Source organism: Chelonoidis abingdonii, chromosome 4 (assembly GCF_003597395.2).
Source record: "Chelonoidis abingdonii isolate Lonesome George chromosome 4, CheloAbing_2.0, whole genome shotgun sequence".
Lineage (NCBI taxonomy): Eukaryota > Metazoa > Chordata > Testudines > Testudinidae > Chelonoidis > Chelonoidis abingdonii.
Window position 1 is genome coordinate 41684524 of NC_133772.1, and position 12950 is coordinate 41697473.

At 42.6% G+C, this 12950-nt stretch overlaps 1 protein-coding gene across 8 annotated transcripts in view; it reads right to left on the reverse strand.

Moving 5' to 3' along the window:
* The window catches only part of MOB2 (MOB kinase activator 2), a 163151-nt gene that overhangs the window by 9766 nt on the left and 140435 nt on the right, over window positions 1-12950 (reverse strand). For all 8 annotated transcript variants that reach the window (XM_032770800.2, XM_032770808.2, XM_075065091.1 and 5 more), the window contains 2 exons: window positions 5053-5213; window positions 4022-4115 (listed from right to left, as the gene is read on the reverse strand). In XM_032770800.2, the coding sequence (XP_032626691.1) occupies window positions 4022-4115; window positions 5053-5213 (255 nt within the window). The remainder of the gene's footprint in view (window positions 1-4021; window positions 4116-5052; window positions 5214-12950) is intronic.

Here is a 12950-nt window from a genome sequence, read left to right on the forward strand (position 1 = left end):
AAACTATTGCTTCAGTACGAAGTTCAACAGCCTATGTTATCGATAATCCCTGATAAAGTGGGTGTAATATCCACCCAAGAACACTCATTCATATCGTGCCTAAGGAGCTAGGAAGACTATATGACAGATGTTGTCTGCTGCTACGTGCAGAAAAATCTGCATTCAACTGGAGGATGTGGGAACACAGGCTGGAAAGTAAAGTTCAACGTGTCCACCAACGGTGTGCACAGAACAGTCTTGAAACAATTTAAGGAAAAACATTGATTTCAAGATTAAGGCGTAATTGAAAGGTTTGTTCTATTAACAATGAGTTTGTTTTCATTGTCCCAAATGCTTTTCTAGAAACACTAAGGACATTGTGCATCTCCCCAATGCTGAGCAGAAAAAGGACACCTCATGAGATTCTCCTAGTGGCTGTTGTATTCTGCTCGATGTAATACTTCAACCTTCACTATTACTGTTCTCCATTACAGAACCGCAGTTTCAGCAGAGGCTAGCACTGTCAGTGATCAGAGCAGGAGAAAACTAGGGGGAAAATGTCTAGGATTTTCCTCAATTTGCAGGAAGTTAAAGACTTCTGCAGACAACTTTTTGTTTTAATACACTTATTCACTGCATGGTGCTAGTCATTCACATCTTGTCCATAGTTACCTAAAGCAGCATTACTGACTCTAGAAGGGCACAAGAAGGCAAGTTCAGGCATAAAAGCACCAGTTGCAAGTCACTGTGGAGCCACACTAGGTGTCTAAGACCCACAGTTATATGTGGCCTCATTCTTGCACTCCAGAAGGACCTATATTCCCCACCACCACTTTTAATTCCCTTAAAAATAATCAGTATGCTTGCATTAAACAGTGGCTCAGATCCTGAGTTGCACCCAGCACACATTACTTACCAGAAAGCAAATCAGCCCCAGGTTCAAGTTACTGCAGCCACAGGATTGATGCTAACTTATGCTGGCCCACAATTGCTGGAACACATTGTGCTTCAGCTTCACTTTTCTGCCTTGGAAAGACTCGTGTGCCAAGAGGGAGGAGCAGCCAGTTGAGAGCTGGCTACGTCAGCTTTACACCAGCAGAGGATTCTCCCATGCTACAGAAATCTACAGCTGCCCAGTAGGAGCAGCATCAAGTGCTCTTTGCAGCATAAAGGATTTTGAGGGATCTGGCCCTGTTTTAAAAATGGTGTTTGAACCATGCAGAGGGAATAGTACTTTAAAAAAGTGTTAAGATCCTCTTGATGCTGCCCTGGTTTATGTATGATGTGGACAGGGTTAAAGAAACTGTACATGTCTTGGGGACAGAGAGATGAGGTGACACAAACCTTTCATGTCACTCTACGGATTTCACTTGGCAAGTGAGTGATCAGCAGCAAGGTTTGTGGTTTAAAAAGAAGCTAAGCCAATGCTCCACTGCAGCTGCCACAGAGACTAAAATTCAGATGAGAAATTCCAAAAGGTTCAGTTACACACAAAGAACCCTGATCATCTTCCAGCTGAGGCAGGGAGACAGTAAAGTCCTGCTTTGAACAGTGCGTGGAGATCTTAAAGTCACTGTGGATAGTTCTCTGAAAACATCCACTCAATGTGCAGCAGCCGTCAAAAAAGTGAACAGAATGCTGGGAATAATTAAGAAAGGGATAGATAATAGGACAGAAAATATATTGCCTCTACATAAATCCATGGTACACCCAAATCATGAATACTGCATGCAGATGTGGTCCCCCCCATCTCAAAAAAGATATATTGGAATTGGAAAAGGTTCAGAAAAAGGCAACAAAAATGATTAGGGGTATAGAATGGCTGCCATATAAGGAGAGATTAATAAGACTGGGCCTTTTCAACTTGGAAAAGCGACAGCTAAGGGGAGATATGATTGAGGTCTATAAAATCATGACTGTTTAGAGAAAGATGATAAGGAAGTGTTTACTCCTTCTCATAACACAAGAACTAGGGGGTCACTAAATGAAATTAATAGGCAGCAGGTTTAAAACAAATAAAAGGAAGTATTTCTTCACACAATGCACAATCAATTTGTGGAACTCCTTGCCAGAGGATGTTGTGAAGGCCAAAGCCACAACAGGGTTCAAAAAAACTAGAAAAATGAATGCAGGATAGGTCCATCAATGGATATTAGACAGGATGAGCAGGAATGGTGTCCCTAGCCTCTTTTTGCCAGAAGCTGGGAATGAGCAACAGGGGATGGATCACTTGATGATTACTTGTTCTGTCCATTCCCTGTGGGACACCTGGCACTGGCCACTGTCAGAAGACAGGATACTGGGCTAGATGGACCTTTGGTCTGATCCAGTAGGGCCATTCTTATGTTCTTATGACAAAAAAGGACGCAGAAGTGCTTGAAGACAATGGTAAATTTACACAGTGCCAAAGTGACTCAGAAGCCTAAGCCCTATTTTCAAAAGTCAGTGAAAATCATGCACCTAAGTCACTTCTGAAAAGTGAACATAGGCTTCTAAGTCACTTGCATGGTTCTGAAATGTCCCCCTAATGGGCCAGATTTTGGCTGCCCCTGTGCATATGCACTTGACTGAATTCAGTACTGGGACTATGAAGAAGTTGTCTGTCCTATCAGGGTCATTAGTGACTCATGATGGCAATTCCACTAACTGGAGTACCTTTCATCTTGCTAATCAACAACATCTCATTTACAAGGAGACAAGCCGCCTCTGTCCACTGATTTCCTAGCTTTTGGACCATTATCCTCATTTTTGTGTGAGGGAGATTTATCACTCCACATTCCAGACTGCTTTCAAAATGTTCAGAGAGCTCATATTTCTTGGGTAATTAGATCTACGTTCTCTCCTGGTAATCGTTAGTAGCGAGGTCTTCTTTTTTAGCCTCCGACTGGAAGTTACCCTGCTGTTAATTTTCACGTCTGAAAAAAGTATCCTTTACAACTTCACATAGGCCCTCTCCATGAACGCAGGAGTGCCTCTCAAACCCCCTACTTGAAACAATGTCAGTATGAGCTGTTAATACGCAACTGGAGTTCTACTGAAGTGCCACAGTATAGGAAGCAATCACCTATTTAGCATTACCTAGCAATATGTTGCAATCATTACTAGTCATTTTAATAAAGAGGCCTGTGTTTGCTGTGGATAATCTTTATAGCTACTGGTGTGATAAGACATTAACTACTGTTTTGTTTTCCCCTTGAAAACCCATCTTCACTACAGATTGAAGAGATCTCAAGATGCATAATGGAGAAGGGGGTGGGATTATCAGTGTATGCATCAGGGAAAAAACCACAGGAGCGTATCACACCCTTCTGCAGCGCTCAGATTCCCTCATGTCTGAATCTCTCAGTCAAGAACAGCAGTTTGCAGTAAAGCCCCATTTCAAAATGGCCACTTTGAGCCAATTGCATTTTCCTCTGCATCCTTAACACATTAAAGCACCAATGCTCTCTTTTAAGGCTGGCTACCAGTCAGGTGTGAAAGCTCTGATCACTCCTAGAGTGGGAAAAGACACAAAAACAGAACATTTCCTTTGCCCTTTGAGAAGTTTCCACTTGTGTCCTCTCCATCCAAGAGCTGAGGCAGACAATGGCTCACATCAGACTGGAGGTTATCTGTCAAATGGCCTGGTGCCCTGTTCACATTCCAACCACAGAAAGGGGCCCCTGACGTTTTCATTATTCTTCTTTTATCTTTCCTGCCTTCTACGGACTCCCAGCAGCTTTCCCAGTCTGCAGAGTTTTACTTTTTATTCCTTCCCTACAAGACCCCAAACAAGGCATTTTGCTTCTGCAGTATGACCGTGCTGCTTTTCTGACTGAGCCGGTTTTCCAAGAGGTCATCTCTCCTTTACTGAATCAGCAGGATTTCCCCTGCCCTCCACTGTTTCCAGGAAGGGTGTGCATTTGTCAGGTCCTTAACAGATCATAAGGAGATCATTCTTTATTTCCCTAACCCCCTCCAAAACCCACAAACCCATCCACACTGAGTCTAGAGGCTCGGTTGGAGCAGTCCAAGCAGAGAACACATGCAGGCTGTCACTTACGTATTGCACACGGCCATGGTCTGACACGACTCTCCTGTGCAAAATTCTGAGATTGTACTATACTGTAAATTGATATGGTGGAAGAAGGTCGTTGCTGAAAAAGAAAGACAGGAAAAATAAAAATGTTAAAGATGTAAGCTACTTATCAGAACACTGACAGGTAATCGGCAAACGAACAGGTAAAGTGGCCTAACACTCCTGAACTTGGGGGTTTTAATGTTCCAGTGTACTGACTTAAAATCAGTGTTCAAAACCTGCTCAAGATACAAATGTGAGTTTGGTTCTGACTAAACCCGAATGACCGTTTGTACACTTAACAAAACCAGTATGCAGTTTTAGATTACTCTCTCATAATTAGCACACACTGCTAAGAAATAAACGTGATTGGGTGTGACTGAAGGTTAGGACTGGCAGACTATACGAGTACCAGCAGGCGGTATTGCAGGTCAGAACAGAGATGCAGTGGGGAATGTACATAGCATATAATCTTTAGTCAGTCACTTCTGTGAGTACTATCTTTGAGTAAACTTTAAAATTCAAAATAACTCCACAGGGCTACAATGGGAGATGGCGAGAAAAAGAAAATCCAGCTAAAAGGCATTTAGATTTATCTTTAAAAACAAAAACCAAAAACGAAGGAGCTTTACTAGGACCTGCCTGCAAGTCAGGGTCTTTAAAATGTTTTTAGAAGACCAATGCCTCCAACTGAACCAGCAGTTTTAAGAGACCCTTCAAAAGGAAAATGATGGTCCTAAACGAGACCTAAAAAAAAAAGTGTAATGTCCTCACCAATGTCACAATGAGAGGGGGAAGAAGGGAGAAATGCACTAATATTTCCACTCTGTAGAGCACAGCTGGTTTATGCTAATCATAGCTTAGTAACCACTCAAGATATTGTGACCCACATTGCACAGTAATCATGGAAAAGCATTCAATGGATTTTAGTGTTAAAACCAGGAAAAGAGACCATGTAGATGAAAGCCCCTTTTGGGTATGGGCATCAGGCTGTGAGCTGTGTTCATACTACTTACTATTGCTGGCTAGCCACTCATTGAGGTCTATTTCTCGCGGTAACATCACTAGCTCCTTGAATTCAAAGTCAGTAATTCTCAACTTTGTGTATTCTGGCTCTAGGTAGAGTTTCTTCTCTTCTGGTACTGGCTTTTTACCATTTGGTTTTCCCTTGGATTTCCTGCAAAGGATTAGGAAAAAAAAAAAAGAAATGTTACTATTACTCCCAGTAAGAAGCCACAGCACACTGACATGGTCTGGTTTATCCAAACTCCCCACTCATGTACATTGCATGTGTTCTCGTGTGTAGTATGTGGTATAATTTATTTTAATATTAGCAAACAGAGAAAGATTCTATACTGTCAGAAGCTTTTCCTGGAGCATACTATCAGCACTAGCAAACAAATGATATGCAACCCTGCAGGAACTCAGAGTTACAAAACTGCAAGCAAGCAAGCAACCTTTAAGTATTTTGCTTTTTCCCACCAATTTCTTTTATTAAGGCATAATAATAAAACCCACATAATGAAAAACCCCAAACCTAGTGACTTTACAAATTGTTAATATAATCATGAAAGCTTTTGGATGCTTCATGTATTTCAGATTGTTTTAATTTATACACCTTTCACACTGTCTATTTAGATTGCTCAAGATACTGTGAAGACACAGTCTATCACTGCCCCATAGTCTGTTACTGCCCCAGAGAACTAGCAAGGAGGCACTGAGCTTGGTTGGGGCTTCCAGAAGCTACTACAATGAAAATTACTACAGTCTTGGCTGTACGCAGCAATATTTTGTACCTGTGTTGGAGGTGGATGTGGGAATGGATAGGGGACAAGATGTTGGGAACGAGCAATAAAAAGATTCAGAGGTAACGAAGGAATGGCACAAGCAAATGCTTTGCAAGCTCTCCCCAGCCCTTCTCTACCAGTATATTGTAGCTCATTCCTGAGGTGCAACACTCATTATTACTCCAGTTCTGCACCTTTCCTGAATGAGGACAAACTGGTGTTCTGAACGGAGCATTTATTATGCAAATATGCACTAAAGACTGGGATAAAAACAGCTCATTTTTTTAGACACTGGTTCAAATCTGAACGGAGCGGTGATGTAGACCTGCATATATGGCACATTTTTGCCATCTTCCTCATCAAGTATCAGGGGGTAGCTGTGTTAATCTGTATCCACAAAAACAACTGTCCAGTGGCACCTTGAAGACTTTATATTAATTTGGGCATAAGCTTTCGTGGGTAAAACCCCCACTTCTTTAGATGCATGGAGTGAAAATTACAGATGCAGGCATTGTTATACTGAGGCCAGGTCTACACTGCAACTTTAAATCGGTTTAATGGCCGATATACCGATTTAACGCTGTACCCGTTCACACGACGTCGTCATTAATATCGAGTTAAATGGCTCCTTAAATCGATTTCGGAACTCCTCCCAGACGAGAGGAGTAGCGCTAAATTCGATAGTGATAACTCGGATTAGGGTTCATGTGGACGGAAATCGACGTTATTGGCCTCCGGGCGGCATCCCAGAGTGCAGCACTGACCGCTCTGGACAGCAATCTGAACTCGGATGCAGCGGGCAGGTAAACAGGAAAAGCCCCGCGAACTTTTGAATTACATTTCCTGCTTGCCCAGCGTGGAGCTCTGATCAGCACGGCTGGCGATGCAGTTTGAAATCGAAAAAGAGCTCCAGCATAGACCGTACGGGAGATACTAGGTCTGATCGCTGTATGGGGAGACAAATCTGTTGTATCCAGCTCCGTTACAGAACACGAAATGCCAAAGCGTTTGAATAAAAAACTCCAGGATACACAGCGCTGTGTGACAAGCGTAACGGGAAGCCAGAGACTCAAATGGACGCTCATGAAGGGAGGGAGGGGGTACTGAGGACTCCAGCTATCCCACAGTCCACAGCAGTCTCTGAAAATTATTTGCATTCTTGGCTGAGCTCCCAATGTCTGTAGGTTCAAACACAGTGTCTGGCGTGGTTCAGGGAACAGCTCCTCAGTTTATTTCCCCCCACCACCACGTGAAAAAAAAAAAGGAAAAGATTGCTGTGCTATGGCGTTTGCTCAATGCACTCCGCGAAAAAGGCGCCAAAGGGTTGTCTGCTGCCTTCACAAAGGGAGGGGTGAGGCTGTACCCAGCACCACCCGGGGCAGTGTTTTCTGCCCCATCAGGCACTGTGCTCTCAACACGGAAGTGGGAACTATGGGATAGCTGAGGAACAGCTACCCACAGTGCACCGCTCCTGAAATCGATGGTAGCTTTGGACCATGGACGCAAACAATCGATTTCGGGATCCCACTGTGGACGCGCTAAACCGATTTTATTAGATCTGTTTTGTAATATCGGTTTAAGCTAATTCGAAAAAATCGTGCAGTGTAGACGTACCCTAACACATGCAGAGAAGGGAGATATCTCACAAGTGGAGACCCAGTGTTGACAGGGCCAATACAATCAGGGTGGATGTAGTTCACGCCCAGTAATTGATGAGGTGGTGTCAATTTCAGGAGTGGAAAAGTTGCTTCTGTAATGAGCCAGCCACTCCCAGTCCCTATTCAAGCCCAAATTAATGGTGTTAAATTTGCAAATGAATTTTAGTTCTGCAGTTTCTCTTTGAAGTCTGTTTCTGAAGTTTTTTTGTTCAAGTATGGCTGCTTTTAAATCTGTTATAGAATGTCCAGGGAGACTGAACTGTTCTCCTACTGGCTTTTGTACATTACCATTCCTGATGTCTGATTTGTGTCTATTTATTCTTTTACTCCCTTCTCTTCACGTGTCAGTATAACAATGCCTGCATCTGTAATTTTCACTCCATGTATCTGAAGAAGTGGGTTTTTTACCCAAGAAAACTTATGCCCAAATAAATCTGTTAGTCTTTAATGTGCCACGGGACTCGTTGTTTCCTCATCAAGTTTCACAAAGAAGAAACTGAGCCTGTCCCAGTCACCACCGTTTTCCTCCTGGCCTGTCCTTAAGGTTCGCAGACTTAAGTCTCAACCGAAGCCAACAATCCCATGGCTAGACTTCAGTGAATCATGGTCTGAATGTGCTGACCCATCACACGCTCACTGCTCCTGATGGGTTTTTAAACAAAAAAGCAATGTATGTTGTCAAGCTTTTGTTTATTTACGTGTCTCCAATGTCTCTGCAGTGACAAACTAACCTACCTAGAAGGGGAAGGGACTATTCTAGTGCTGAACAAGTACAATAGGCATTGTACACTTAGCACTGGAACATGAACATTGGGTATCAGATGCTCAGATTATTTTAGCTCAGGCATTCTTGGTTTAGGACAAAATGTTTTTCAAATCTAGTAAACCAAGACAATTCCACCTTTGGAGATCACTGCTTTAAACTGTGCTATTGAAATTAGCCTGGATTCTGTCCCAAGAAAACCTGGCCTTGAAGTCATGCTGTAAATGGACAGCATATAGACTTCAAAAGAATCTTTAAACAGTGCCCGTCTGTGATGTATGTAAACTGTAATTATGGCTGCAAAGGATCAGACACATCCTTCCTAGAAAGGGCATTTGAAGGTTTAGTAAAACCTGAATGAGGAGTATGAACCTTCCATCATCAAAAGATGTAGGACTATCAGGATCTAACTTCTTAGGTACTCTCTCTAAGTGTACCCCTTTAAAAATGCTTTGAACACTCACGTGGCCCAAACCAGTGAGTCAGTGTTCTGCACTGTTGTATGGAAGGCCTGGATTTGATTTCTGGTCTCTTGCTCCCTGGGATGGTAGAAACTAGGAGGCCAATGTAAGAGTGCCTCATATTACTCTGTGCCAGCAGTTCTCAAACTGTGGGTCATGACCCTGTTTGCATGGGGTCACCAGGGCTGGCATTAGACTTGCTGGGGCCCAGGGCTGCAGCCGAAGTCCGAGCCCCACCGCCTAGGGCTGAAGCTGAAGCCTGAAGGCTTCAGCCTGGTCAGTGAGGCTCAGGCTTTGGCTTCAGCCCTGGGCAGTGGGGCTCAGTTTAAATTCCCCCACCGCCCAGAGCTGAAGCCCTCAAGCTTTGCATACCCCAGAGCAGCAGGGCTCAGACTTCAGTCCCTCTTCTGTGGGTCATGAAGTAATTTTTGTTGTCAGAGGGGGGTCATGGCAATGAAGTTTGAGAATCCCTACTCTATGCTGACTTTACATTGAAGAGCTGTCTCCCACTCCCACCTTCCCCGCCACCCCCACTTACTGGCCAGAAGGAAGGCAGACAACATGCAAAGTCGTGAGTAAGACAGTTGTAAGAGAGAAAAAAAAATCAGGGAGATCTTCAAGGCTGCAGAGGACGCCTCATCTTGTCTATTTGTACATTTCACATGTAGTGTATTTACAAGCCAGAGATACACAGAAATCTCATAAGTCCCAGTCAGGGGAAGGTCACACTTCATCTAACTACAGTAATGAAAGGGTTAATGAGACAGCTATGAAAGACGACTTTTGTAACCCCAAACATGTTTTAACTAGTAGGAATGGCCCATGAAAGTAAACTAAAAACCAGCCATACAAACACTAGCTGCTTTATTATACTACTTCTCACCTCACTCAGCCCCTGCCTTCCTGTTGTTCAGAACACTGAATTCAAACTAAGCTAAAAAAAATCTGCAAGATCTCTCCTGAGTTCGTCTAACAAACAGAACCTGGCCTACAAACTAATTCTTCAGACTACTTCCCAGCCAGGGGCCATTGTGTGTCAACTTGGATACATTTTCTTCATGTTAAAATCCAACGTTTTACAGTGGACAAAGGTATAACTCTGGAGGGCTGCAAAGTTAGAACAACTCTGAGTCTGATAACATAACTCCTACCTTCATCCCTGCAGTTGCAATGAACCTTGAAGAATAATGTTGAGCTCTAGACAAGAGAAAGATTCAGGAAAGATGCATAATATGACTTATGCAAGGTATACTTGGATGTTTTGTCTCTAGTTATTGACTTTTCATAGAACTTAAGTGTTCATCATTGAAAAACTATTGTAACACCAGAAGAAATAGTCTTTTTCAGGAGTCAGTCTTTGATTAAACCAAAGTATCTTGAATGTAAATAGATGAAGCAGCCTGTTTGACCTCTTTCTTTTACAGGAATTCTATACTCAGACTTGGAACCAGTTTATCCTGGCAGTAAACGGTATAAATCCAGTTGAAACTATGTACTTAGCCCCTAGCTAACCCAAAGCACTCAAGGCCACTGAATTGCTCCATTCCAAGCAGAGACCTACACACTCCGCCACTGCTCAAACCAACGTAGGCAGATTCTGTACTGCACCTTTACACCTGCAGAGGGTCTCAGTGGAAATTACCATACATGCAAAAGAAAATCACGTTTTGGAATGGTTCAGGGCATTTAGAACAACAGATAGGTGGTGTTTTCAAAACTGAAACTAGTTTAAAATTGGAGCAAAAAGCAGCAGGGTGCATTCAATGTCCTCATGCCTGAGAAGTTGGCATAAAAAGTTTCACTAAAACTGCTGTTGGCTAAGATGAGTGTAAAACAATGCTCTGAGGGAGAAGAGAATCGGACTCCTCTTCTATAGGATAGTGCTACATCAAATGCTTTAGATATGGAGGAATGATGCTATGTAACATCAAGCAAGAGCAACCTTCCATGGGGGGCGGGGGGAAGAGGGATTAAGAGGTTAAAGCTGGCCTGTCGTGCAGACAGGCTACTGGTGGGAACCACGGGAGAAAGCCAGATGTGCAGAGCCAGCTTTTCCGTGAGTAAGTGGGTTTTTCCTACTTCATCCTCATCCAATGCCTCTCCCCAACTTCAGTACAGAACAATTTACTTTCACTGAGTCTGCAAGTTTCTGAACATCATTTCTGCACACAAATGGCTATACCCCATCTTAAAAAAAAAGGTTTACCTCTGCACAGGAACTGCAGTTTTATGCTGCTGACAATGCAACCATTTTGTGTCATTGCGGCATTGAGACATTGCGCCAAATCCCTCTACAAAATGCCCAGTTTAGATCTCCAGAACCCTGAAGATGAACTTCTTGAAGGAGAATTAGTTCCCTTTCCAATGTTTTAGTCCCCTTCTCAAAAATATTAACTTGAGGGCAATGTCCCACTGGCCGAATAGATACATGATCACAAAACATGAAGGTTTATTCATATCACCAAGACACTTGAATATCAAACTTCAACTGGCAGTAGGAAAAATTTTGCCCACCTGGTTTAGTTACTGAGGGCTTGTCTACACTACCGCTTAAGTTGATGCAACTTACATCATGCAGGAGTGTGAAAAAGCCATCCTCAAGTGATGTATGTTACATCGACTTAAAGCGGTGTCTACACCACGCTACGTCAGTAGGAAATGCTGTACCGCCGATATAGCTTCCGCCTCTCGTTGAGATGGGAGTAATTATGCCGATGGGAGAGCATTCTCATGTCGACATAGCATGTCTTCACTAGATGTGCTACTAGGGCATAGCTGCATCGGTGCATTGTTGAAGAACCACCATAAAAACTATTTTTACCAGTGAGTTTTCAGAGAGTGTATTGGTAATAGGTGATATATAATAAAAAAATATTATAGTGCACAATAATTAGGCTCAAGAGACTCTCAAGAACATCAAGTGCTGGACTGACCAAGCTTATGAAATTGCAAAGCAATGCTCCAGCCTAGCAACCGACGCTGAATTAATTGTTTTCATGAACCCCAGATTCCCAGGTGCAAAGTGCTGGTTCTAGTGTGGAAGATGATAGCCAGTACTGAGTATTTCATATGTTTATGTTCACTGCACCATGCCACATTACAGAAACATTTTTAAAGGTGATCAAACTTGAGTAAGAGCACAAATGTTGGTACTGCATTCCAAATAAACTGCTCAAACTGAGACCCATACATTAATTTAATGTTGATAAATAGAGTTACCTACAAATATAGGTTAAAAAGTTACCTCTTCCTTCCTACCCCAATCCTTCAATCAAGTTTACAGTTACTTCAGCTGAGAGGCTGCTCCTAGGAAAACACTCACTATGAAACATTTCCAAAGGCTCTTGAAATATTTTTTGTGCTTTTTATAGGTTATAAAAAGCATATGTCCAGAAGCTTTTTTCACATTCTCAATTTAATATAAAAAAGCCACATAAATAAGAAAAAAAATGGTTTATGTAGCCTCTTTCAAGATATCCCAGAGCATTCTCTCAGGTGAAGAAAAAACGCTGACAGTGATATCTACCGACAAATATGAGCAGCAGTAGCTCTTGGAGCCTTCACTGTTAGAAGCTATTTAAAATAGAGGAAGGGTGATAACCAGGACACTGGAATTATTCCCACTGTGTTCAAGGAACATCACAGAATCACCGTCTACCTGGGTAATCACTCGAGAGCTTGATCCAATGTCCCCTTAAAAATGTGACCTTAAAAAGGAAGGCACCTATCAAAAAGCAGCACTCCTAGTCCTACACTGCAGTGTCAACACTGAGAAAAAAAAATCAAGTCTTGATTTAAATTCTGCATCTATGCCCTTCTAGACAAAGACCAGAGAGAACTCTGTAATTAAGTTTTTCTGATACTGACATTTATCAAGCCTTAGCTGCACCTGCCGAGTATGCACATGAATTTGTTTTTTGTATAAAAGTCTGGTTGTTTGGTTTTTGGGTACCATTAAGGGGGCTTCCTAAAAATGTGCCCCATATCAGTGTTTAAATGTCAGTGAAAAACATCCTTCATGAGGCATACAAGCATTTTTTTTCTTCATCGTCTGCTGTGATGAGAGATCAGTTCACATCTCCCCTGCTCTCTCTGAGGAAACAGCTCAGCTGTGTTTATTCACAGGTAAAGCAAGACTGCAAACTAATTCCGCACACTGCTCCCAGTAAAAGTTATATCAGAAAATGCCACAGGCACAAATCACACCAGACCATGAAGAAGTGCAGGGAGGGGGCAGAAAGAAAG